The 26,684-nt window shown below is 45.9% G+C and overlaps 1 protein-coding gene across 1 annotated transcript in view; it reads left to right on the top strand.

The window, feature by feature from the left end:
* The first annotated feature begins 651 nt into the window (after positions 1-651).
* Positions 652-26,684, top strand: part of LOC116953961 (egl nine homolog 1-like) — a 45,346-nt gene continuing 19,313 nt past the window's right edge. Inside the window, exons 1-2 of the mRNA XM_032974304.2 lie at positions 652-1,501; positions 10,187-10,720. Coding sequence (XP_032830195.2) covers positions 815-1,501; positions 10,187-10,720 — 1,221 coding nt within the window. The 5' untranslated portion in view covers positions 652-814. The remainder of the gene's footprint in view (positions 1,502-10,186; positions 10,721-26,684) is intronic.

The following is a 26,684-nucleotide window of genomic DNA, read 5'->3' as shown; positions in this document are numbered from 1 at the left end:
GGGACAACAAAATCAGTGACATTAAGGTGAGAAACTGAATATCAACCCCCAGTACAAAGTATTTGTTTGCATTACATCAATACTGCTGACAAGATGAACTCCCTGAAGGCCATGTGGCCGATGAGATTTGTAATAAAATACTTTGTTCAATGTTGATAATGCGTATGTTAAGAACTTGGGGGCGGTTTTATCAATCATATGAATATATTGATTAGAATCTTTCGTGACTGCAGGAATCCATACCCTTTGTTTCGTTCGGTGTTGCGCCCGAAACGTCGTGACTTATTTTATTTTCTACCTACGTGACTTTACCGAAATACCTCCTTTGCCAGTACCAAAATTATAATAATTATAATAATAGGGTTTTTCAGAGTGTTTTATTTGTTTGCATTTTGACCACAGCTATGCACACATGATTCCTTGTAAAAAAAAGTTTAAGTTTTGTTGCCATAAAAAAGCGGGTGGGGGGGGGCAAGAACCCCCCCCCCCCCCGATTATTAATATGCATATAAATTGTACAAGCAAAGGCGTGCGAATCGCGTCAATCAGAATCGACACGCATAACGCGGCGTCGGGAATCGATTCCCCCGTCCGAGGCACGGCTGTGTTTTTCTTTTTGACGAATCTGCGCCGCGCGCGATCTGGATCAGCGTCCGCCTTGCAGAGGAGTGAGGCGGTAGGAGGAGGAGGTGGTGGTGGTGGCGGGACACGCGCAGTAGCGGGCACGCTCTTCGCGTTCTTTAACAACAACAATAAAAACAACAACAACAACGGCAAGAACTCGACGACGACGCGAATTAAGACTCGCGCGCGGATGGAGAGTAACTTGGAACTCGGGCAGCAGCAGCAGCAGTCGAGCTGCGAATTGTGCGGCGCAATGGAAAACCTGCTGCGTTGCGGTAGGTGCAAGAGCTCCTTCTACTGCTCCAGGGAGCACCAGGTCTCGCACTGGAAGTCTCACCGACGCCGCTGCCGCCTGCCGACGACCGACTCGACGACCGCCTCGGCGGGCAGGCTGCCGCCCGTAGCGGCGTCACCGTCAGACTCTGCAGTCTCGGCGGCGTCGGCCACAGCCACCGCCGCCGCCGCCTCGGCTGTGTCAGCCACGGCTGCCGCCGCCGCCGCTGCTGCTGTGTCACCACCGGCTACAGCTGTTGCTGCTGTTGCTGCTGCTGTTGCTGTGTCAGCCTCGGTTGTATCAGCGGTTGTGTCGGACACAGCGCGGCTGAATGGCAGGCTCAAGCAAGACGACGACGATGATGATGACGACGACGACGTTGACGTTGTGGTGGTGGCGGCGGACAAAGTGAGCAGGACTGACGAGGTGGAGGCCAGAGGACGCGGCAGGGGCAAGACGAGGAGGAAAGGAGGTGGCGGAAGAGGTGGTGCTGCTGCTGGTGGTGGTGGAGGAGGAGGAGCGAAAGGAGACGATCTGACGCAGACTGGACGGCATCATTCGCAGTCACACGGCGGCCACCACGGAGAGACACAACTGGTGGTGGTGAGGATTTCTATCTCTTGATGTTCAAACGATTAATTGTGGGGGTGTGGGGGTTGCGTGTGTGTGTGTGTGTACGTTGCCTCAACGGGGTGGCCTCACACCTTTGCGATCGGCGGGGTCGTCCGGGTGATGTCGGTGGCCTCTGTGAGCGCGGTGTTGCTCGTCTCTCTCTGCCTCTTCATTGATCGGCGGGCATCCTTGCCGCCTCGCCCCGGTGTGCCCCCTCGTCCCGGTGTGCCATTTCAGAGTTGTCCTTATTCCCAGATCGCTCCGAACGGTGTACAGTGATGACATCTACGCATCTTGCTATTAAAATTGACCCTCGGCTGCTTTTGAAGATAAGATTCGTGTTGATCTTCGCGTGGTTACTGAGCGGGCAGGGTGTGAAGTGGTGAACTATTTTGCCCAGAATGTCGCCTTTTTTTTAGAGATAGTGGAGGTTTGCTGAAGACTATCACAGCTTCAAGATTACTTTACTTGTATCTGTCCTGTCCAATGGCTCTTTTGTCGCTTGCCAATACATTTTTTGTTCAACCTCTTTAACCCCGTCTGAATACATCAAATCATATAACTATTCTGAATACATCTTTTACGTTATATAGCTTCTACATACCATTCAACCTCCTGATAATTCATCCTGCCACGTGCTTCAATATCTCATGAGTTACACACCTCTTATCTCTTCACTCTGTTTTTTTTTCACACCTGATGATGATTGCTTGTGTTGCAGTCGAAACGTCGTGAGAATTTTATTGTTTTATTACTTTATTATTTGATTGTTTCCCTTCTACGTGACTTCACCGAAAGAACCAAGAATATCTATGTTGTCACTTTTGAATTAATCTCTTGCCTGTTATTGTCTTTAAATACAAGGCACGGCTGTGCCCTGTTGGTGTGTCTTCTGTGTCCTGTCACTTCTGAACACAGTACATGTATATATGTATTTCCATTGCCTTATGTATAAACGTCTCTGGTCATCATCTGGATGCATCTACTATCTATTATCTGTCTTCTGAATACCCGTTTCTCTTGTGCATCTCCTATCACGTCTATGTATCTCTTATTAATACAGTACATCTCTTCTGTCTCATCTATTATGACTAAATATATCTGTTATCGCAAATTAATGAATCTCCTGCATATATTTTATGAATAGGGTTAACCTCTGTCAACTTCTTCCTTAATGTTTCGTATATGAACCCTAATTTCCTGTCTCATTCGAATACACCTCAAAATATTAAATGTCACTTGAAATCAGTTGTTGTAACTCTATCCTGTACCTTTTCATATCTACCTTGTCCAATGTTTAACTGTTGTCAAATGTTCCCTGAACTTTTATTTTATCTAGCCTGACTGCTGATAAGACCCTGAAGGTTTTAACCTGTCCAGAGTTTGACCTGCTTAATTGCTGCGTGATAATATTGGAGTGGAATAGCCAACACACTGACAAAAGACAAAAAAACATTATTACGTGTGGAGTCTCATTGTGGAAACGAAACGACATGTCTCGGACTGTGTTCGTGAACACAAGGCAGATCTAAAATACGGTAGGACCAATACCTCTGCCGTTGCTGATCATTGTTTTAACGCTGTGGGCTCGCACGAAATTGATTTTTCCAAGACGGATGTACTCTGCAAACCTACCGGCTACCTTCAGAGATTTGTTCATGAAGCCATCCAGATAGATAAACACAGACACAACTTCAACCGAGAGGATGGGTACAAACTGAGCAATCATTGGAAGGACGTTATTAACCAGGTAAAGTCTTAACTGACTGTGATGTTTCCATCCTACCTCCCTATGTCTGCTGTTATTTCATGCTAATCTCTCACATTAACATAGCCACTTCTGTGTCCTCGTCCAGGAGGCTGCTCTCCTATCTTACAGTTACATGCTAATTTCTCACATTAACATCACTAGCCCCGGCCACTTCTTTATGATCCTTGGGCAACACCCATTTCAAACCTTTTAAAACAGTCTGCCTCAGCAGTAGGCCATGCTTCCCACCTGATGACGGATGCTTGTGTTGCGCCCGAAACGTCGTGATTTATTTTATATTATATCTACGTGGCTTTACCGAAAGAACCAAAGAGTAAAGAGCTCTGCTTATTTGCCTTGAGCAGTAACCCTGTCAACATGCAATGTGAGGCCTATGTTGATATGTGTGGTTGGAATTGTTGGACCAACATTGGTGGTCCAACGTTCAATGGTTCCTGGGAATGTCCCACAGCATTCATGATGAGTTCGGTATTGCTTTTTGCATTGCATGGGGCCCCATACATTTATACGAAGTGCTCTTGCCAAAAGTATCTAGTAATCCAACAGCATTTGCGTAATGGGTCTGCATCTGCTGATGGACCCTGAAGGTCAAAACCGATCTATAATTTTGCCTGCTTAAACAAATGCTGCTTTATGATATTGTAGTGGAAAGCCAGTATTTGCTGATGGACTAAGACATATATTTAACATGTGGAGATGCACCGTAGAGTTTTGCTGATGTTTTTGCTTTGTCTCTCAATTCAGTCAACTTGGACTTGCCCCATTGGCAGTATCTATGGTGTCTTTAGTTTCTCCGTTGTCTTGAGTTTCTGCGGTGTCTGCAGTTAACAAATTTGGTTGTCTTGCCACGCGGCAGTTCAGCCTATCGCACCCATCGCACCACACCGTAGGGGACTCGGCAAGGTTACTTACACAATGTTTCGCTGCCAAATTCGCTTTTGGCAGCACTCGCCCGGCTGACATCGATCCAAGTCATGGCAGCTTTTGCTGGATGGAGACTTGCTGGTAAATAGCTGCACGGTACTGCATTGTAGGGGTTTTTTTTACGTATATACACGAAAGAAAATAACTTTTGCATCTTCATTGCTCTGGCCTGTTCGTAAGTCGATTTGTTCGCAAGTCCAACTTTTCTCCTGTCGATTCCAAACATGTTGTACGGCATGTATACTAAAGACAGGGAATGGCTTGAAAATTTGTATAATGTTTTTCAGATATAGATGCCACCGGTTCTTAATGTTCTACAGATGTAGATGCCACTAGTTTTTCATGTTCTGCAAATGTGGATGCTACTGATTTTTCGTGTTCTGCAGATGTAGATGCCACCACCACTATCTATTGCGCGGCGGTTGAACTTTCGACTCTCTGTCCGAACAGGCAAATGGATGTAACGGACCGGTTTGTTTGTATCTCTGAAAGTTCGGTGGCCGAATTGTTCATAAGTAGAGGAGTCCCTGTATTGAATTGTGATTATATTCGTTATTGAGCATTTTTTACATGCGTTGCACCCATCCATTCTAACTTGTTTCTTCCAGATTGATAATCCCCTTATCTGAAGCATTTTGAGATTCCATTGCATTTAGCTGCTTGCATCATTACTGTCATAAGCCATGGTCAATCCACTGCTGGATGAAGGCTTCCCAATGCTGCTGATGCAACGATCCACCCAGCACTTGTTCTGCACACGAACTAACCTCATCGCTGCATCTGCTCGGTGGACATCCTCTCGGATGAGTTCCATTCCTCAGCTGCCACTCAGCAAGATGTTAACTACCTCGCCTGGTGTACAGGAGGTCGTGGGTTCGATCCCACGCCTGACACCTGTATATTTGTAGTTTGCATGTTCTCCCCGTGGTCTCGTGGATTTTTTGCCCGGGTTTTTCTCTCCACATTTATAAACAAAATGCATTTAGAGTATTTGGCTGCTGTAAAATTACACATTTCAAGCCAATTCGTTGAGCTGTCATTTGTGATAGCCAGGTTGCTTCTGAAAAAATAGCTATATAGCTCAGTGGGCCTTACCTGGTAAAATTAAACATTGTTTGATTTTTTTTATTATTCATGACCATCGGCCATGATCCTTTCTCGCGATACGTCCTGCCCCAAGCCTGTTTGCACTTGAATTTAAGTTGTTGTTGCTGGACTTCTTCACACCAAAGCCTGAAGAGTTTTACTTCAAGGCCAAACAGAGAAATGTAAAACCGTGACGGTGGTCGATGTAGTCGAATAGTTAATTTGTGGTTGATTCGCTTTTGTCCCTTTAAATATGCGATGCCTACCCCCCAAACTGTGCCTCTTTGCCTAACTCCTCTCCTAATGTGTGTTTTGCTACTTTTAATGAAATCTCCGTGTAGCTGTTCTATTTTTGTGGGTCTGTCAACCTAGCAGTATTTGTTTAATATGCCTGACCGCCATCAAAGCCATGAGTACAAAACCAATCCACCAGAGTTTGCTCATTTAAACAAATACTGCAGGGTAATCATCATCATCATCCATGATCAATCTGCTGCTAGGTGAAGACCTCCCCAAGCGGTCACTATATCATGATTCTGCAATGCATAAAAGCAACCGGCACACGAGCTGATTTCATCACTCCATCTTCAAGGGAGACGTGCTCTATTGAGGTTCATATCCTCGTTCATTCAGGAATGATCATCGGCCAACGTTTCTTCGAGCAATGTGCCCTGCCCAAGGCTACATAACTCTTCTTAACAGTTTTAATAATGTCATTAATCTGTATGTTTTGCGATCCATATGCACCTCTTACGCCGGTGTTTATCAAAGTGCTATCCTCAGACCACCAGGTGGTTCGTGACGTTCCTCTAGGTGGTCCGCGGGGTTGTGATGCAAATGCAGGTTGATCCGGACAATAATGTTGACGTTTATTCCTTTTGTTTCAGACGAAAAAATACATACATTTTACTTATAATATTTAATTACAGCAGAACCCCTCTTAACGACCACCCCTGTTAACGACTGATCGCGTAACAACGGGCCTCCATAGAGCCCAATGTGTAGTGTATAGTAGTGTAGTGCCTCCATAGAGCCCAATGTGTTCGCTAACCGACCAATCTTTTAACGACGGGCTGTTGGAGGTACTGTAAATATGAGTTGATACATTTGTAGTGACTGGGAATGTCACTGTGTGGTGCCGGGCCTGCGAGGCCACGGCGGATATTATGTTGTCATTTTGTGCAGCCTGGTTACTGGGCATAGTACCAGCCCTAGCGGGGCTTGGGTGAGCGCTGGTTAGCGCGGGGACACCACGTACAGTGTGCGGTGCGGGCTCTCTGTGAGGGAGCAAGAAAGGGAGTGTCAGCCAGCCACGATTACGTTGGGGCATGATACGCTGGTTAACCTGCCAACACGTGACCGGTTGATATTGGAGGGGGGCCACTGGTGGAAGGGGGCCGCGGGGTGGTCACGTGGTATAGAAGAGCTCTCGGGAGCCTTTGGGAAAGAGCCAGAGAGATCGAGAAGGTGGGCGGGGCGAGAGGTGGAGCCAGCCCCAGCCCGGGCCGATATAACAGGGGGGGGGCCCGGGGTTCTTGTCTGTTGGTGAGAGAAGATCCACGTTGGGTTGAAGAAGCCTCTAGCCACGCGGTCCGGGACACAGCTTGTGGTCCGGACCGGGATAGCGGGACCGTGTCCAGTTCTGCCGTGGCGTGGTTAGATGGGCGTTCAACACCCGAGTGTAGGTTACATTATGTTGTGTTGCCGTTAATAAAAGTATTGCTCCCAAGACAACATCTGCGACTCAGTTGGACTCACTACACATTGGCTAACCATGTTTCTTTTCATATTGTTTATAATGTTAGTAAGTGAATGTATTAATATACATTGATATACATTGTTTAAATGTATGTTTAAATGTTAACGTGCATTTCCTATACTCGCTTAACGACCAAATCACTTAACGACCGGTTCGTGGAACCAATTGCCGTCGTTAACAGGGGTTCTACTGTGTTTTACTCTTGATATTAAGTTAGGTAAACTACCCAACTGAAACTACCCTCATCGTCATATCTAAATGCCCCCACACACCCACCCCCCTTGAAAAAAATCACAAAAAGCTGCAAAAATTATGTTCTGGTAATATCAATCATTTTCTACCAGTGGTATTTAGAGAGAGAGTGTTTTATCTGCTTGAGTGGTCAAAAGTTTAAGGAACACTGTCTCGAGCTCTCTTCGCGTATCCCCGTCTGGCACCTGCGCACAAACTCATTTGATCACTCCCATCTCCTCGGTGGACGCTCCCTTGGATGCATTCCGGTCCAAAAAGGTCGATGACATCGTCCATAATATGTTATACGACTGTTAGCTCAAGTGTCTTTAGTTGTTGCCTCTGCATTTTGGCGAGACTGAATATGTAGAGACTTGTATATAACAATACTGTAATAATAATATTTTAATGCCTGTTAGTTAACCCAGGGAAGTGTCAGTGATTGTAAAAAACAATTCATCAGGACGGTCATGCATTGAGATGTTTGGCCAATTGCATCAAGGAGTGGTTGGCATTTAGCCTTAATTACAACCCTTTCTGATAATTTGCCTGTACAGTCCAAACGTAATTAAGATAATGGCATGCATGCAAAGCTTTGGTGACACTAGCTATTGTTGATGTTATTATGCACTAGTATTGTAACTGTCGTTGCAATGGTGCAATGGTTAGATTGCTGGACAATGAACCTTAAAACCTGAGTTCAATTCCAGGCCATGGCTAACACGGGAGGCGAGTGATATCTGAACCGGCCCTGGGGTCGTCTCTCTCCTTCACTAACTCTTACGGGACGAGCGTGGGTGAAGTAGGGTGAAACAACCCCCATGACCAACGCGCCGTGGGGTGGTCTTCATCCAGCAGTGGAATGGCAAAGGTCTGCAAAAGTGTTAACGTTGCGCGACAATTGAAACTGTGAAGAAAAAAAGTGAGTGAGCTCCGGCAGGGGTGTGTCCTGAGAAGAGGGCATGGCCGGATGGGTCAGGGACTAATCAAGGAGTGGCAGCCAAGCAATAGAACACGACAGACTGGTCGTCCACCGAAGGAGATGGAGCGATGAAACTGGGTCCATGTGAGGAATGCTTTGTGGATTATTTAATCGCAGGACCGTGAGAAACAGTGGCAGCTTTGGGCGGTCTTCCTCCAGCAGTGGATTGATCATGGCCGATGATGCAATAGTGTCCATTCTTGCCGCTAGAACCTTAATACGGGGTGATTTGTGCACAGCAGGCCATGACTTTGAGCGCTGTGCTAAATCTAACCTTTGGACGGGTGGCCTCGGCGGGGGTGCATGTGAACGAAACCAGATGTGGTTAAAATGAAAGCCCACCGATGCCAGATAACCCACGTCTGCCTTGTCCAGCAGCGCTGATTGAGTTACAGACAGCTTTAAAAAAAAACGCCTTCCACGCTCACCTGATGTGACCTCGCTCGGAGCCAGAGAGAGTTCACTCCGCTGTGTTTTGGCGAATTATTTGTCAAAATATATAAGGTGATATTTTTTTCTGAAATGTGCACTGAAGTTGTGCTCATCTATTGTTTATAGCCGAGCCAGTGATGGAAATTTTACATTTCGATGGTTTGTGGCGAGTCTATCCATAGGACAACCTCTGTTGATTTCCCCACAAAGTGCAACTCATTTTTATCAACTACCCAGGGATGATGGGCTGAGTCATCCCCCAGCCAGGGTTTGAACTGTTGACCTTCCATTTGCAAGCCACTCGCACTACTGCTGAGCCATCTGGCCGGATATTATGAAATAATTATTAAAAACAATAGTTTGTGATAACCATTTATCGCTCACATTTTGTTAAAATTGCATATACTGTGTAATATTATATTATACTGTGTAAAAGTCGAGCCTCATTTCATTACTTTAACTGGTTGGTTTATTGCGGTGCCAACGTTCTTGAAAGAACAGAAATATTGGGAAAGTAGATACATTTCAAATTTAAATGCCACGTTTAGCTAAATAAACACTTGGGCCCCAGTGACCATTGCAAACCATCGGACATGTAACAATAACAGTCCACCCCTCCCCCGTGCCACCGCACACACCAGTGGGTTGATGAATTGTTACGCTTTGGCGATTGCGGTTTCATTTAATAATGCATTTTTTTTGGTTTATTTATATTGCCGCTTGTTTTTGTTCCGTGTGTTCAGTTTTTTTTCACTCCATTAAGCCTCCTAATGATACAAATGTAATACAATGCCATATGATCCAGATATAATGAGCATAGAGGTTTAGCTAGCTTTGCGTGGGTTCGGGTTTGTGAAATTTGCCGTAGTTGCGGCGAACATATTTCTACCCAAAATTCGCTCCGCGTGGTTTGAATTCACTCATACGCTGCTGTGCATTCGGACATGCAACAACATTGTGTGTATACTGTGTGCACTACTCGGCAGGCATCTGTCTCGTGCTATTTTACTTTGTGCATCTTTTCTTTTTTGGAGCACATCTACCCCATTCAGCGAGGGAAATGCTATGTACTTTGTACAGGGAGGCGGTCAGTAGTAGGAAAATTAAGGTCTTGAACCCGGATATGAGCATGGTTGGGGAGTTGACACCACGGATAGCTGGGTGGGAATTCAAGTGAATAATCATTTGCATACAAATTTACAATAATTCTAAGGAATATTAATTTTGCCCATTTTTAATTCGGGTTGGTAATGGTGTTTTTTTTTACCATACTTCACCGCTTTGGTTGGTCAGGGTTGGTAATGGGGACGGGGGAAGGACAGGTCCGGTTCTGATATCACTTGCCACTGATGTTAGCCGTGGCCAGGAACATAACCCGGGTGTCTGGGTTTAGTCATCAACTTTACAATCGATATTAATGAGTGATTTGATGCGTTGCCGCATGCCTCATTAACCCGCTGTGCTTGCCACCGTCTTGTGTCATCTGCCCAGGCAACGGCGCCACTGACACTGGCGTCGGCGACGGATAAGGGTGCGACACCAGAACCTCTGAGCAAGAGCAACGGACGTGGCCCCAACGGGCAGCCGGCGCGGCCCAGCATGGCTCAGCGCGCCGCCTCCTACGTGGTGCCGTGCATGGAGAAACTCGGCATCTGCATGGTGGAGGACTTCCTGGGCGAGGAGACGGGCAGCGCCATACTCGCCGAGGTCAAGCGGCTCCACGGCAGCGGCAAGTTCTGCGACGGGCAGCTCGTGGGTCAGCCGCGGGCCAAGGGCGGCTCAGAAACGTCGCCCGCTTCTGCCGCCTCCTCGTCCTCTTCGTCCTCCAGCTCGTCGTCCTCCTCGTCGGTCATCGCCGGGGCGACACTTTCGCCGCCGTCTGCGATCCGCGGCGATAAGATCGCGTGGATCAGCGGGAGCGAGCCGGGCTGCGAGAAGATCGCCTACCTGATGTCGCAGATGGACGAGCTGATCAGACATTGTGCCGGACGCCTGGGGATCTACAACATCAACGGACGCACCAAGGTGAGACGGCGGTTGCTGCGAGCAAAGTTTCAACTGAGGGGTCGCTCGCGGCCCTGAGAGATTCGCTGAGCCGACATCGCTGAGAATCCTGCGTTTTGAAATACAATTTACAGCCGCCTGTGACCAAACGGGGTTGTTGAGCTCAGGAAATTGATGTGTTCCGGCATCCAGTGACTGGGCAAAGAAACACGTAACTTTAAAATTTGGTTTTGCGCTCAAATTTCATAAATTGCAGCTCCGAGAATCAACATTTCTTCCTCCAGATACATTTGGGCAAAAAAGTAATACTCGTTGGCAAAAAGTCCTGTGATTTTCGAGGCATCTAACTTTAACTGTGACGTCTCAGGGATTCTCTTTGTCACATCAAATCTACCTTGGTGTGGGACATTAAAAAAATACACTTAAGTGTAAAACATAATCATTTGGGTTACTATCACGTTAATGCTGCACCACTGTTGGGGAAAATTGGATTGTAATCTTGGACGTTGACGAAAAAGATAAGGAAATCTTGTAAGTGTGCAAAGAAGCTTCAGAATTACATCTGAACCATAATAGGAGGTACACGTGCGTTAGAGAATATTTATTTAAAAGTTAAAAACATTCTGACTACTAGGAAAAATAGGTGGCCTTGGGCACACATTGCAAGAAGAAGTGATAGCTGGTAGTCAAGACTAACGTCTATGTGGCAGCCAAAGGAGAGAATGCTGCCGAGAGGACATTCGTTGCTGACGTGCAGCAATGAGATCAACTCCTGTGCAGGCTCCAGATGGTTTGCTATGCATCGCAGCTCCACGGGACTTAGGGATGATCATCCAGAAGTCGATTTGATCGTGGCTGACCACGATGATGATGGTGAACACTTAAATGTTAGGATACACACGCATTGCATCTGGTTGCGCTTAGGCAGTCAGACGGAATTATTTATAATTGTGCTTAATCTACATCAAGGGTGAACACGGGCGAGGTGACGCACTGGCCGTGAAATGCTGGGACACAGTGGCTCACACTTGGTAGAAGAACCTTAGCCTGCATTGATGGGTGCTTAACAAAGCCACCACATAGTAAACGCATAACTTAATTGGGCACTTAGTGACCACGGTGAATGTGCTGGTGTTGGAAGGGAGAGCAATCGCCGCTCTTCCTCGTCTTTGTCTTTGGGGAGATGCAAGAGGAATAAGTGGCACCCGCGTATAATTTAGAGGGTGTCACCTGCTTTAAGTATTTTTTTCTGAATATTGCTGTGCATTAATGGTATGTTGAAAAGTGCATTTGGCCCATGGCCCTAAAATCCCATTTTCTGTTTATAACATTTAACTGCAGTGTGAATCGTCCATTTAAGGCAATTTGTTTTTGGTGTGGCCACAAATGAGCGTGTTATTCACTTATTTTAACAGTCATCAAAACATGTTGGAAAGTCTTTGGCTTGGCTGGATAAAGGGAAAGAACTGTGAATTCCCGTCCCTTTGTCATGTTCACGGATGGTTACGGCAGGCCAAAGGCCCAAGTAGCCAGCAACAAACATCACGAGCGATGGTGCAATAGATAGTAGTTGAGATGTTTCTAGAATTGAATAAGGATATAAGAACTTGGGGGTAGAGACTGATGGGAGGGAATTTGAAAAATCGAGCAGTACCACAAAAATAAGTGAAATGGCACGTGGTTAATTTGATTTTTCTAAGCCGAGGATAATGGAAAAGATGAGTACAGCTTATTGTCACACAATTTACCTCTACTTATGAATTTAGCTCTAATTATGAAATACATAGCTGGTGTATATTTAAATGCTTTGGCAATGAATGTATTAAAAGCAAAGGTATATTTACATCTCCTTCTCCATTCGTGGTGTCTAGTGGTTGCTGGAATATTAGGAATTTATAATGAATTGTAGGGTTTTTGGAAGGATCTTAAGTACTATGTTTTGATACCCCCTTTCATGTGAAAGAATATTAACTAGTTCAACGCTACAATTTCCTTGCCATCATCTACATTACAATTAACCTAATTTGTCCCTCTGTAAGTCTATAAACTATTTTTTATTTCACCAAAACCCACTGACTTATAAAGCTCTTTTCCAGAAGCGATCTGGCCACAATTGATAGCTCAACGAAGTGGCTTATCACGTGGTGGAAATTTCTCGCAGCCAAAAACTGGAAACGCGTTTCCAAATGTGGAGGGAAAAACTGGAGGATCCAGAGAAAAATGCACGCGACCACGGGGAGAACATGCAAACTCCAAACATACAAGCGTCAGGGTCGAGATTGAACCCACAACCTCTTGTATACCAAGCGAGGGAGTTAACAGCTTACCACCTTTGGCACCCTAAAAAGTCAGTCGCACGAGTCACAGCACTTGAGTAAATTTCATCGTCCAGGAGTCCAGTAATGGCTCATTCTCACAGGACGGAACCATAGCCCTGTTGTGTTAATGATGGACTACGTTGAACCTTTGACTTTTGACCTTGGTAAAAAAAACATGGCTATAGTTCACCACGCTAATTGTACTAGGTTGCAAGAATTGTGAAATTCTCTTCTCAACCCTTGTATTTTTTTAGTTATTTAGAAATAAATAGATGACTCTGCGTAGCATGCGGGGGACAAACGGACTTGTTGGGGAAAAGCAACTGGAAAGGACACTTTAGAGGAATTATGGAGTTAATTTATAAAGTGAATCATGTGCACTGTGGTGGACTGCTGTAAAATTGTATGAAACTTTTCAATACGTATAAAGGTTCTTTTGAATACTAAAATAGCATTTCACCAAAAATTGATTTAAAGCTTTCGTGACTGCAGTAATTCATATTCTTAGCTCTTTCGGTAAAGTCACGTTGAAGGGAAACAAGTAAATAATTAATTATATATAAAACAATAAAAAATTCTCACGACGTTTCGACAAATGTTTCTTGCCGTTGGTTTTTCACGCCTGATGATGACCGTCTGTGTTATGGTCGAAACGTCGTGAGAATTTTTATTGTTTTATATATATTTTATTGTTTCCCTTCAACGTGACTTTGCCGAAAGAGCTAAGAATAAGCATTACACCAGTTTATATATATAATGTATGCATGAGAGGACATCACTCGAAGGGACGATAGCCAGTGGTCAAGAATAACAATGAGGTAGCAGCTGAGAGGCCGTCCAGCGAGGGAGATGGAGTGACCAAATACATTTTTGTGCGGGTGCTCGGTGGATTATTACATCGCAGGTACTTTAGAGGTGTAGCGCTGGTTTTTGGGAGGCCTTTGATCAGCATTGGATTGACCGTGGCTTCTGATGATGATACACGAGAGGGTTAACTTCGATGTTAGGTTAAATAAGCCGCCAATTCTGGGCTCCAACATTTTAGGGGAATGGGATTTCTGCTTGCACGTGTGGCGCTTTTAAACGAGAACGCATTCCATCTCTCTGTGTGGCCCCTGTCGCTGATTCACTTCAGCTCTGCTCAACTGTGTGGATCACTCTGCCTCTTGTGATTACAGGCGCATGGTGTAACGTGTTTATCTTTAATCGACGCGTCCCTCAACTCTTGGAACGTGTGCCCAGCATCCCCCACTCAACGCCAGAGATCTCCGCAAAACACAAACATTCGCGCCTCCCTGGGGGGCATCGGGCACCTTCACAACAGCGCCCCTTACATCGCGTCTGCACACGCTGATGTCGGATAAAGGTGCAGCCCCTGCGATTTCTTGTTCATGCCGCTGCCGGCAGAAGGGCTTCCACGATAGGGAGCTCTAGAGAGCCCCTCTTGGGGATCAATTTGGCCTTCTCTTCCATGCTTTTCAGGCGTCTTGGAAGAGGTCGGAGCGACCGCGCTTTACTCAACTACACGCGACCTGCCAATTGACCGACCATGGTCTACTCGTACTGATGATGAGTTTGACAGAGGTGGAGAGATTTAAGAAACCAATCTGGGAGATGGAAGCTAACTGGCACTCTCTGGATTGGAGTCTCAGTGCGCTAACCATGACACCATGGCAGCATTCCTGACGGGGGGGGCGGGGGGGGGAAGAGTTCAAAACAACGAAAGTTCGGTATGTGAGTAACTGAGCCATTTCGTTTTCTGTTGTGGCCTGGTATATTGCATGGAGCTGGTAAAGTGTGCTGTTTTTTTGTGAAGCGGGTGTTAAAGAACGCCTGATATTAATCATGTTTCTCAAAGAGCAGGGAGTAAGGGGCTCTGTGTGTATTGGCATAGTTGCGTCGTGCACTGCGCTATGAACCCAGCGACCTGAGATCGATTCCCATTCACGGCTCACATCAGTGGCTAGTGATATCTGAACTGGCCCTGGGTGCCTTCCACCCCCCCCAAAATCCTGACTGTAATCCTCCTTTACCAACCATCATGACCAGCATAGTGAAATATTCATCCAGCAATGTATTGACAAAGTTCTGTCATTTATTTGTGTTACTGTATATTTCTCAAAGCAGGTGGATGGGTGGGTCATGATGTTTTGCCTGTGTAAAATTCGTTTCTTTGAATATCGAATCGTGAAGAAAACTCACAACAAAGACTTGAATTTTGTAAAACACCTGTCTATTACATTCATTTATAGATATAAAAAAAAGATAAGGACACATCGGGAAAAACTATGCAGACTGAATGATTCTGTCACGCTTTCCCAGCTTGTGCGTGACTTCGGAGGTATTGGATTCGAAGGTTGGAAGCCTGCAGATTATCAGGGCCAGCGGAAAGCCGTTGAGGCAAAATGCATCTCCGCATTTTGCAAATCTTGCCCTGTGCTCTCGTTTTTGTCTCCATGTTGTGGGGCACCGCTTTGGTTTGTTATTGGTAGGGTGACTCCCGAATAGCAATGCGACACTCTACGTTTCACATTGGACCATCTTCTTCCTCATTCGTACGGCATTTTTGGGGATTGCAACAGATTACAAATTGATGTCGAGATTTGATAATCCCATTCGACTGCTTCAGGAATAGCCGTGTGTATTTGTTTCGGATTTGGCGTTTGCCCAGGCTTCTCTCCGTCGTGTTTTGGTGGCCTCGTCACACCAACCCATCGGGTACGTGTGGGGTATTGTGCGCACCGTCACAGTTTGATGGCGGACGGATGAAGTTAACGCATAAGTGCTTTCATCCTTGATGAAAAAATAAGAATATGGTTTTACCCTTGTCTGGCGATAAAAACAAAAATCACACAGGTGAGACCAAAGCCGTGAAGAATTCTCTCCGGTGTAGGCCAATCGGTTTCACACGCAATGCATATATTATTGGAACACGTTTGTTTACATGTTTTGCCACAAGTACGTGCGGTTAATGCAGTCCCGATGCCTTACAATGGGTGTCTGTTTGGTGTTTGAACATGTTCACACCTGTTTTATTGCCAGATAAAGCCTATTCTTTTTTTTTCCATCATTTTGATACTGGCAAAAAAAGGTTCCATGGATATATCTCTCATCCTTAGTTGGAAATAATTAAAAATATATAACTCTGTTATGAATAAACACAACGCGATGAGGCAGGGCGTGTGTGTGTGTGCGCACACACATGCATATTCCGCTAATTTGAACCCAAGCGAGGATATTACAACAGCCACTGCACCACCCACACAGCCCGCGCCAACCCCATAATGACACCAAACATAAATCACATCTGTATTTTCCACTAAGTCACGCGGTCAATTTTTACTAATGCATTTAGGGCCGTCTGTGTCGATGGTTAACTGCCCCGGCTGCATGAGTGCAATGAAAGCGAACGCCGTGCAATGGAACTGCCCAGATCTCTACATTGGTTTGTGCTGCAGAGTGGTGTGATGAAGTATGGGCCATCAAGCGTGTGACCATGTCGCCCTGGTCGCACCCGATCACATCGCAGCTTTTGATAGCGAAGCAGCGTCGAGTCTGGTTGGTACGTGGATGGGGGACTGCCTGGGAATGTCAGGTGTATTCTAGGATCCTAGCAGTCACGAAAGCTTTAAATCTAGAAAGGTGTATTCTAGTGTTTGGGAAGTGAAGTGGCCAGGAGATGGCAGGACAGCAATGGATTCTTGAATGCATTTGTGTGGAGTTTTGAGCGCTTTATTCCTTCGTACCCGTGGGTATTATCCGGGTACTCCTCCAGTTTCCTGTTACGTAAGGCCAAGCACTTGTGAATATGGAATTGGCCAATTATCCCAATTTGAACCTTCCTGGAATATAGGCCGAATTACTCACACATTCATGGATAATAATACATCATAATACATCGTCTGTATTCGAGGTTTTTGGTTTAGATCACGTAAATATAAATGTGTTGTTAAACCCGGCACCCTTCACAGTCAATTCGTTTCTAGTTCGGCACATCGGTGTGTTAGAGAGTAAACCCACAAATTTTTTTCCCATTCGCGTACCGTGCAGTTTCGCCGGTAATTACAACCGGCCTCATCAGGCTAAAACCATGAGTTGTGGAGGCCTCAGCTTGCCGTGCCCAGTCATGGAGGTTCTGTGACCATAGTTAACCACACTGGCCAGTGTGGGTTGGTGAAGAAGGCTACCCCAGGACCGGTTCAGCTACCAATTCTCTCTGGCCATTGGCAGAAGTCAAACTCAGCTTTGCAGGATTTGCGACGCAGTGCGCTAACTACACAAACCACTAAAGTGCTCGCTTCGTTTGTAATCATCTTTGCGCTCCTCTTACGTGCGCTAACATTGTCAGCAACACCGTCAGAAACAATGGCGTCACGAGCGGAGCGGATGAAAGCTGCTGGTGGAACGGCCACCACCACCAGCAGCAGCAGCAGCAGCACACGCGCTCCTTACGGCTCGTGTCGGATACTGGCGCAGATCTGGGTGACAAGCGAACAATGGCCGGGAGAGCGTGGCGCGCGCGCGTGCATGCGTGCGTGCATGCGCGCGCGCATGCTACGATTTTGTCGTTTCGCGTTTGGCTAAAAATGGGTGGAAGGAAAAAAAAAATAACAACCCGAAAGCTCGAGCCCACACCACCACCACCACCACCACCTGGAGGTGGCGGCCGTTTATCACGGCGATGGCAGCCACGCTCGTGACGCCCCCCTTTTGTGTTGCTGACCTTGGTGCGCCGGGGGAATGGGGTCGCGGGGGGAAACTCGGTCCGCGTTGTAAACTCGCGGGAGTTTCCTGCGGAAAGCGGCGCGTTTCATCCCAGCGCGCGCGCGCACGAGGAGCAGGAGGAGAGACGGCGTGGCTGGTATACGGGGGGGGGCCACTGCCGCTTTTTCTTTTGGCTCGAGAGAAAATGCCAGGCGGGGGGGGCGGGGGGGGTGGGGGGGGGGCGCTGTGCGACGGTTATTTGCAGCGTTGTGAAATTCTCCTGTGTAAAGTCGGGTCCACGCTAGATTGTCCGGGGTATTGTCGGCCCGGATGAAATGTGAATGCGCGCGACGCAGAACGTGCCACCACGAAGGTTCTCGCGGTCGTGGCCTGTACGGCCCTCTGGTACGTTGTCTGGCAGCGAGCGCGTGTTTGTTCGGCCCTACGTCCGACGTTTTACTCCCGTGTTGCTTGGAGCTCATTGAGCGTGTGGACGTCATGCCGAACAGCGCGTGGGCACAACCCGAGAACACACTGGAGCGCTACAATCCAACACATTTGTAAATTAGGCTATGCAAATTTTACTGTTTATAGTTGACCTCCACAAAAAGCAGATCGGAGACTTGCGATGTCTGTTTTTATCACTTTAATTATTCCGTCCGCGGTAATGTGGGCCACTGAGCCGGTGACCCTCGAGGAGTGAGGAGCTCTGCTTATTATAGAACTGGAACAAGTGCTACAAGATATTTACTTTGCAAGCACACACTTAATCCCACTGTTAGATCCAGCACATGTATTGTATCCTAGTTGTGCTTTACTGCACTGATCCATGTTATTTCGTGGGGTCTTTATGTCCTTAACTGCTGCGTATTAGAAATGTGACAATGTGTACATCCTTTGGGTTATATGGATAATTAAGCTTACAATGCATGTATAATGGAGGTTTATTGGGTGAGACCACATAAATATAAATGCGTTGTTAAACCCGCCACCACCCGACACAGCCAATTAGTAATGTTTGTCACATAATCAAAGCATGCCAATTTGTTACAAGTTCAGCACACCGGTGTGTTGGAGAGTAAATACACAACATTTACTATTTGAGTACGACGTTTCGCCAGTAATTACAACCAGCATCACCAGGCGACAACCAGAGTTGTAGAGAAATTCACAAAAAAAATCCTCTAATGGATAATATTGGTCGTGAAAGCCTACGTGTTAAACTACAATACATGCGTTGAACATGTAGTTTGAGGATTGATGTTTTCAATTCATATTTTGTGGTGTAGGGGGAGCAGCAATGGCGGCAGTGGTAAGCGCACTGCGCTACGAATCTGGCAACCTGAGTTTGAATCCCAGCCATGGCTTACATGGGTGGTGACCGATATCTGAACCGGTCCTGGCCATTCACCATCCCCAACTCGCCAGCGTGATAAAGTATGGTGCGTATTACAACCGAGCAGTTGCGTGTGAGACAAAGTTCGTAAAACGAATTTGGGTGCATCTTACTTTCCGCAGCATCTTATTGTCTGGATAATATTGCAGTGATCCTGGTAATATAGTTACGATTCACTTGCAATTGCTATTGATTTATTTCCTGTCTGTTTACATATTAATACAAGAGTCACCCTATATCTGTTTATTATTTCTTTCACATATTTAGGAATTGTTTTATGATCAGTCTAAAATGAATATGCCTGGGCCGACTTGCTTCGTTTCTGCGATATTTGCGATTTCTCACATGACGCAATTTGTTTTTGTCCTGATTTATATTTGCTTAATTGCTGTAGTTTATTAGCTTTGCTTTTTGTCATTTTGTTAACCCAGGCTACCCCTGCAAATGAGACATTGTCCTCCTATTTTGAGCTATCGGCCAAGTTAAACAAACATTTTTTTTTAAACTTGATTATGATGCTGGTAATTGTGGCATGAGAAAAGCAATATGATCTTCTAGTTAGCCGATGATATCCGCGGAGGGAAATACGTAGCTTCCACGGAGTGTCCTACGAGCCACCAACCAGCGCACCACGACACTAACTCTGTTGATGAAGATTTTTTTTTTATCTTGCTAGCACAGACAGCGCCAGTATCAACAAGTTCTTGTGCCAACCACTCCAGTAAATACGGCTTGTGGTGGCTTTAAAGCAATGGCCTAATGGACCCAATCTCCCCAGCTACGGATTCAGGGGTTGAGCAATGGTAAGATTGCCCATCTCAAGGAAAATCAAGAGAAGGAGATATGAAAGGAAGTTACTAAATTAAACAGTGAGGGCCAAACAAAGATAGGGCACTGAAATTCCGGGCTTCAGGGAAACATGACGAAACTTTTTTTTTGGATGGGCTTTATGATAGACGTTCGCACCGTTTGGTGGAGTGGGCGAAAGGTTGGGCAAGCACCGAGCGCCTAGCGACGATCCTCATTGGTTGTAAAGATTGTAGGTTTCATGCCAGTGGATTAGAACATGATTTGGGTCGTGAGGATGGAGGTTCAGATATTGTGATGTGACAATTGATTATTAAAACCCTACGCAGCACAGGAGGGATGCCGTTCAAGAGCAGTTTGAATAAGAATTAAGTGGCAGCCAATGGGACGCATTCGTGCGGGCGTCCAGCGAAGAGATGGAGTGAGGAAATACATTTGTGCTTGGGTGGATTTTTAACATCACAGAAAATTGAGAGGTGTAGCGGTGGTTTAGGAGGCCTTCAATCAGCATTGGATTGACTGTGGCTGATGATGATGATGATGCATGAGAGGGTTAACTAACTCTCGATTTTAGGTTAAGTAAGCCGCCCATTCTGGGACCAACATTTTAGGTGAGTGGAATTTCTGCTCGCATGTATGGCAGTTTTAAATGATAGCACATTCCATGCTGTTCAAGAGCAGTTTGGCACTTTATCCCACTGTGGTCAGGATACACCGTGTGCATACAGTGAGGGAAAAAAGTATTTGATCCCCTGCTGATTTTGTACGTTTGCCCACTAACAAAGAAATTATCGGTCTATAATTTTAATGGTAGGTCTATTTGAACAGTGAGAGACAGAATAACAACAACAAAAATCCAGAAAAACGCATGTCAAAAATGTTATGAATTGATTTGCATTTTAATGAGGGAAATAAGTACTTGACCCCTCTGCAAAACATGACTTAGTACTTGGTGGCAAAACCCTTGTTGGCAATCACAGAGGTCAGACGTTTCTTGTAGTTGGCCACCAGCTTTGCACACATCTCAGGAGGGATTTTGTCCCACTCCTCTTTGCAGATCTTCTCCACGTCATTAAGGTTTCGAGGCTGATGTTTGTCAACTCGAACCTTCAGCTCCCTCCACATATTTTCTATGGGATTAAGGTCTGGAGACTGGCTAGGCCACTCCAGGACGTTAATGTGCTTCTTCTTGAGCCACTCCTTTGTTGCCTTGGCCGTGTGTTTTGGGTCATTGTCATGCTGGAATACCCATCCACGACCCATTTTCAATGTCCTGGTTGAGGGAAGGAGGTTCTCACCAAAGATTTGACGGTGCATGGCCCCGTCCATCGTCCCTTTGATGCGGTGAAGTTGTCCTGTCCCCTTAGGAGAAAAACACCCCCAAAGCATAATGTTTCCACCTCCATGTTTGACGGTGGGGATGGTATTCTTGAGGTCATAGGCAGCATTCCTCCTCCTCCAAACACGGCGAGTTGAGTTGATGTTAAAGAGCTCCATTTTGGTCTCATCTGACCACAACACTTTCACCCAGTTGTCCTCTGAATCATTCAGATGTTCATTGGCAAACTTCAGACGGGCATGTATATGTGCTTTCTTGAGCAGGGGGACCTTGCGGGCGCTACAGGATTTCAGTCCTTCACGGCGAAGTGTGTTTCTTGGTGACTATGATCCCAGCTGCCTTGAGATCATTGACAAGATCCTCCCGTGTAGTTCTGGGCTGATTCCTCACCGTTCTCATGATCATTGCAACTCCACGAGGTGACATCTTGCATGGAGCGCCAGGCCGAGGGAGATTGACAGTTCTTTTGTGTTTCTTCCATTTGCGAATAATCGCACCAACTGTTGTCACCTTCTCACCAAGCTGCTTGGCAATGGTCTTGTAGCCCATTCCAGCCTTGTGTAGGTCTACTATCTTGTCCCTGACATCTTGGAGAGCTCTTTGGTCTTGGCCGTGGTGGAGAGTTTGGAATCTGATTGATTTATTGCTTCTGTGGACAGGTGTCTTTTTTACAGGTAACAAGCTGAGATTAGGAGCACTCCCTTTAAGAGTGTGCTCCTAATCTCAGCTCGTTACCTGTATAAAAGACACCTGGGAGCCAGAAATCTTTCTGATTGAGAGGGGGTCAAATACTTATTTCCCTCATTAAAATGCAAATCAATTTATAACATTTTTGACATGCGTTTTTCTGGATTTTCTTGTTATTCTGTCTCTCACTGTTCAAATAAACCTACCATTAAAATTATAGACTGATCATTTCTTTGTCAGTGGGCAAACGTACAAAATCAGTAGGCGATCAAATACTTTTTTCCCTCACTGTATTTGTACAACCGCTTTTGTAAATGTGCTGCTCGGTGATGGCCTCCTGACGGTCATACAAGCCGTGGGGGTAATTTCACCGTAATTCGCCACGTTTGTCAGTGTGGTTTGGTGAATGGTTGGCAGGCAATGATAGTCGTGGCAGCACAGGAGTACAGTACAACAGCGGATTTTTCTGCACCGCACTCTGCTGCCCACCACGTTGCACGGCAGCAGCTTTATAGTGCCCTGACTTGTGGGGTGGTTAATCTTGTAAGCAGTGTCCAGGCTCCGCCCTGCTTTGCTTCGTAGGTCCGGCAAGATCGGGTGCATCCTGGGCGATTGGTCAGAATCGTCCTCTCTGTTTTCCCTTTACTCTGTGGAGTTTGTCGAGCAATAGGCTGGTGCGATGTCGTGGCGTTAACCGGCCCCGCTGGCGTGGCTGACACGGTGCCAGAGTATCAAGTCAATGTTGAAATAATCTTGAAAGAACCAAAGAGTATCAAGTCAAGTTTATCTTACAAGAATAGGCTTTTCCCCCTTTTTTCTGGCACCTTTTTACGAGGAATCACGTCTGTAGTAACCACAATACTTGTGGTCAGAATGCAAACAAAAAACACACTCTGATAATATGTTCATTGTCCTTGAAACTGCTTGGTCCACACCAGAGAGACAGCTTTCTTTTGAGCCTCGTCTCAAACGGTGTTTGACCAGAGGACGCCCTTTGCAGACATGATTCCTCGTAAAAAGGTTTCAGTTTTGTTGCCAGAAAAAAGGCAAAAACCTATTCTTATATGTTGGTACTGGCAAAGGAGGTCCCATGATGTACAAGTTTATCTTGTTTAACCAGGTGAGATCAAGCAAAACTTCGATCCTCGCAGCAGCGGCTTTTGGCTAATCATCAAACAAAGATTGTCACCGCATCGCGCGCTTTCAGATGCGCTTCTGCGGCCGTCTGGAATGCTCTTTCCGATATTAGGATGCCACTGCAGCTATGCACTTTTTTTAATTTAGATAGAAAACGAATTTATTTAGAACTGCTTTATGTGTTCAGTTTGTCCTTCCCATGCAATTCCGATTGTCCTTCCCCTGCACGGTTGGCTACGTACGGTGCGAAAGAAGTTCAACATGCATTCAGATCAGGAATGGTCTCATTTGCAAGAGTGACCTGGGTCATCGGAATGACGAAAGCAAAACAAAGAAAATAAACCCCAGCAACGAAAGAAAATAGCAATAGGAGCAAAAACACCAGTCACTTTGAGAAATCAAAAATATTGTCATTTGCATTGGGTACCTGGATGCCAGTAATACGTTGATGGAATCTTAAGGAGTTTTTTTGTAGTTATATCTATTGAAAATAGTTTTACCAGGTAAGGCCCACTAAGCTGTCTAGCTCTTTTTCACAAGCAACCTGGCCACAAATGAAAGCTCAACATGTTGACTTTATGTGGAAATTCAAACAAGTTACATACTGTAAAGGGATGCCTCAAAATATGGAGGGAAAAACTGGAGGACTCGGAGAAAAATCCAAGCAACCACGGGGAGAACATGCAAACTCCAAATATACAGGCATCGTCAGTTGGGATTGAACCCACGACTTCCCGTATACCAGGCGAAGGAGTTAACATCTCGCCATAAGACATCATCACTGGCAAACTACGGAGACATTCCACTTCAGCTGTTATATTTTTGTATGCAACCGGCCATCGGACTTATCAGCGTTCGCTGATGAGATCTCAGCGCCGAGGAATTTCTGTCACTGGGAGGAGAGAGATAAGCAGTACCCTTAGCCCGAGGAGAGGTGCTCGCGTTCACGTAGGCACTTTCAGGCCATGCGATTCGCCGTGTACTATTTTCGGGTGACGGAATTTGGCATGACGATTGCACGCGTGTGAATACTCGTGTGAATACTCGTGTGATGGGGGAGGTGCGAGCGAGGGAGGGAGGGCAGGTTGGGAGTGTGCTGGCTCACGCTGGTTAAGTTATTTCATTGCCTTATAAAGGTCGAGCAGCCTGGGTTTGATTCCGAGACGTCTGCCCAGTAACCGCATGAGTGGCCCTCTAGTGCTCGCACTCGTTGGCGGACGCCCTTCCGGCAGCAGCAATTGCAGGCCTGCACCTTTACCGTCACCAACTCTGCTACCACGATGGGGGTCCCACAAACGTAAAGCAGAGCCTCTCTTTGGCTTCCACTTTGAGACGACTCCTGTTGCACTCTTGGCCTGTCCTAGGGAGACGAGCAATTTGGAATTGCTTATATGTACAGCAATCGCGCGCTTTCAGATGCGCTTCTGTGGCCATCTGGAACGCTCTTCCTTCCGATATTGCTAAGCGACTGGAACTGTGCACTTTTAAATTATTTAGATTGATAACTCATTTCTTTGAAAGTGCTTTTCATGGTGTAGTTGTCCTTCTCCCACACCTCCGATTAGCACGGTTGGCTACGTGCACTGCGGAAAAAAGCTTTCTACACACTACATACGTGGAGCGAAAACGTCAGGAAAATTTAAGAAGCTCTCTGAGCACGTGGAGCAAAACAGAATCGGAATAATATTTATACTGGAGGAATCCGATGAACTATGAAGCTCTTTTTCACAGATTTGAAAAAAATTATGACAACAAACAATACAAAAACATGGTAGGAGTACAAAGTACAAAAAAGGTAAACAATCACATAAGCACATACAAATAAAACTAAACCATCCCCATCCTATCAGACGCCGTGCCGAACATACATCGAAGAGCTTCTTGGCACTACCACGAAACCCTACACAGCAAAGAGGGACTCAATTGAGAGTCGCCCATTTTTCACTTAATTGGAGGTTATTAAGGACATCAAGATATGAAATATCTTGGGGAGGGGCAGGGCGGGCAGGGCTAGAGGTGGAGTCAGAGATGAGGGGGCAGGGCGGATGCCACAGTGAGCTCGGAGTCTTCGGGATGTGTGGTACCTTAAAACAACATCAGCGTCACCAAAAAAAAGAGCAGTTTCCGCTCAAAACAAGCTCGAGGCAGTGCGCATCTCCTGTTTACAACCCAGAACCAGTGGTGTAAAAACTCCACATTCCTATGTCGAGGGTGAGAATATCTATAGGAAAACCACTGATGACGTTCCCCCAAATTGACAGTTATTTTATCGTGATCGAGTGTGTGGTTGACCGACTGCACAGTTGAAAATGATTAGTTTGTCAGAAAGAGATTTTTTAATCCAACATAATTGCAACAGTGCTGTAATGTATTATCTGGGGATGAATCCATGGCAAGTGCGTGGTACATTCGGTCGTCAACGGAATTTTTACATATTGCATAATAGCATAAATCACCTACGTGCTAATGGAAGGACGTGTATTCTGCCCCGTTTATAACATTAACATTCCTTACCAAATCACCCCGAATGTACCTTATCTCATCAGAGCTATAAAGCTAAGCATAGTTGAGCCTGGATAGTGGTTCTATTGGTGACCACCTTGCATGCCAGGTTGTCATTGGCTGCCAGGGCGAACTTAGCGAGCAGCAAAGTCCATAATTGTGCTGTGTTTTCTGTGCTCTCCACCTGCACCTGCTTGTATTGACCAGCATAGTCAAGTACAGGGACTTCTCTACTTACGAACTTTCAAAGATAAGGACAAACCCGTCCGTATGTCCAGTTGCTTGTTTGGACCGAGAGTCGTAAGTTCATCTACATCTGCAGAACGTGAAGAACCAGTGGCATCTACAGGAGATGACGTAACTTTTAGAGCCATTCCCTGTGTTTAGTGTACGTGCCGTACAACATGTTTGGAATGGACAGGGGTAAAGTTGGACTTGGGAACAAATCGACTTGCTAACAGACCTTGGGAACTTAACTCGTTCATAAGTAGAGGAGTCTCTGTACTGTAGTGTAGTAGTATATAATATAGTACAGTAGTGTATAATGTAGTATAGTAGTACTGTACATGCCGTACAACACGTTTGGAATCGACAGGAGTAAAGTTGGACTTAGGAACAAATCGACTTACGAACGGACCTCTGGAACCTAACTCGTTCGTAAGTAGAGGAGTCCTTGTACGGTCAAACAACCCCCGCGACCCTCACAGTGTGGAGAGGTCAATTTCCAGCAGTGGACTGACGGACGGGCCTTGTACGTAAAAAAAACAAAAGTTAACGTCGGAGCGATCGCACGCTCAATTGAGCGTTGACACGGTGCTCGTACGTTTACAGCCCTAAACCATTGGTGGTAATTCCACATTTCTAGGACGGGGCAGAGTCTACCTAAAGGGCAACCACTGTTGACTTATTTTTATAGACCCCAACTGAGAATTGAACTCACGGACCTTCCGATTGCAAAAGCGGCTAACTTTAACGGCTGAGCCGCTTGGTCAAGATCAAAAACAATAACATGTAAATATTTACGTGCCTTGAAAAAAGGTCTATTTTTAAAGGGCCTTACATTTACCATGTTCATAAGCAATGACATGGTCTCTT

This window comes from Petromyzon marinus, chromosome 53, assembly GCF_048934315.1.
Source record: "Petromyzon marinus isolate PM22_M1 ecotype Great Lakes invasive population chromosome 53, UKy_Petmar_22M1.pri1.0, whole genome shotgun sequence".
NCBI lineage: Eukaryota > Metazoa > Chordata > Hyperoartia > Petromyzontiformes > Petromyzontidae > Petromyzon > Petromyzon marinus.
This window is presented reverse-complemented; position numbering and strand designations above follow the sequence as displayed.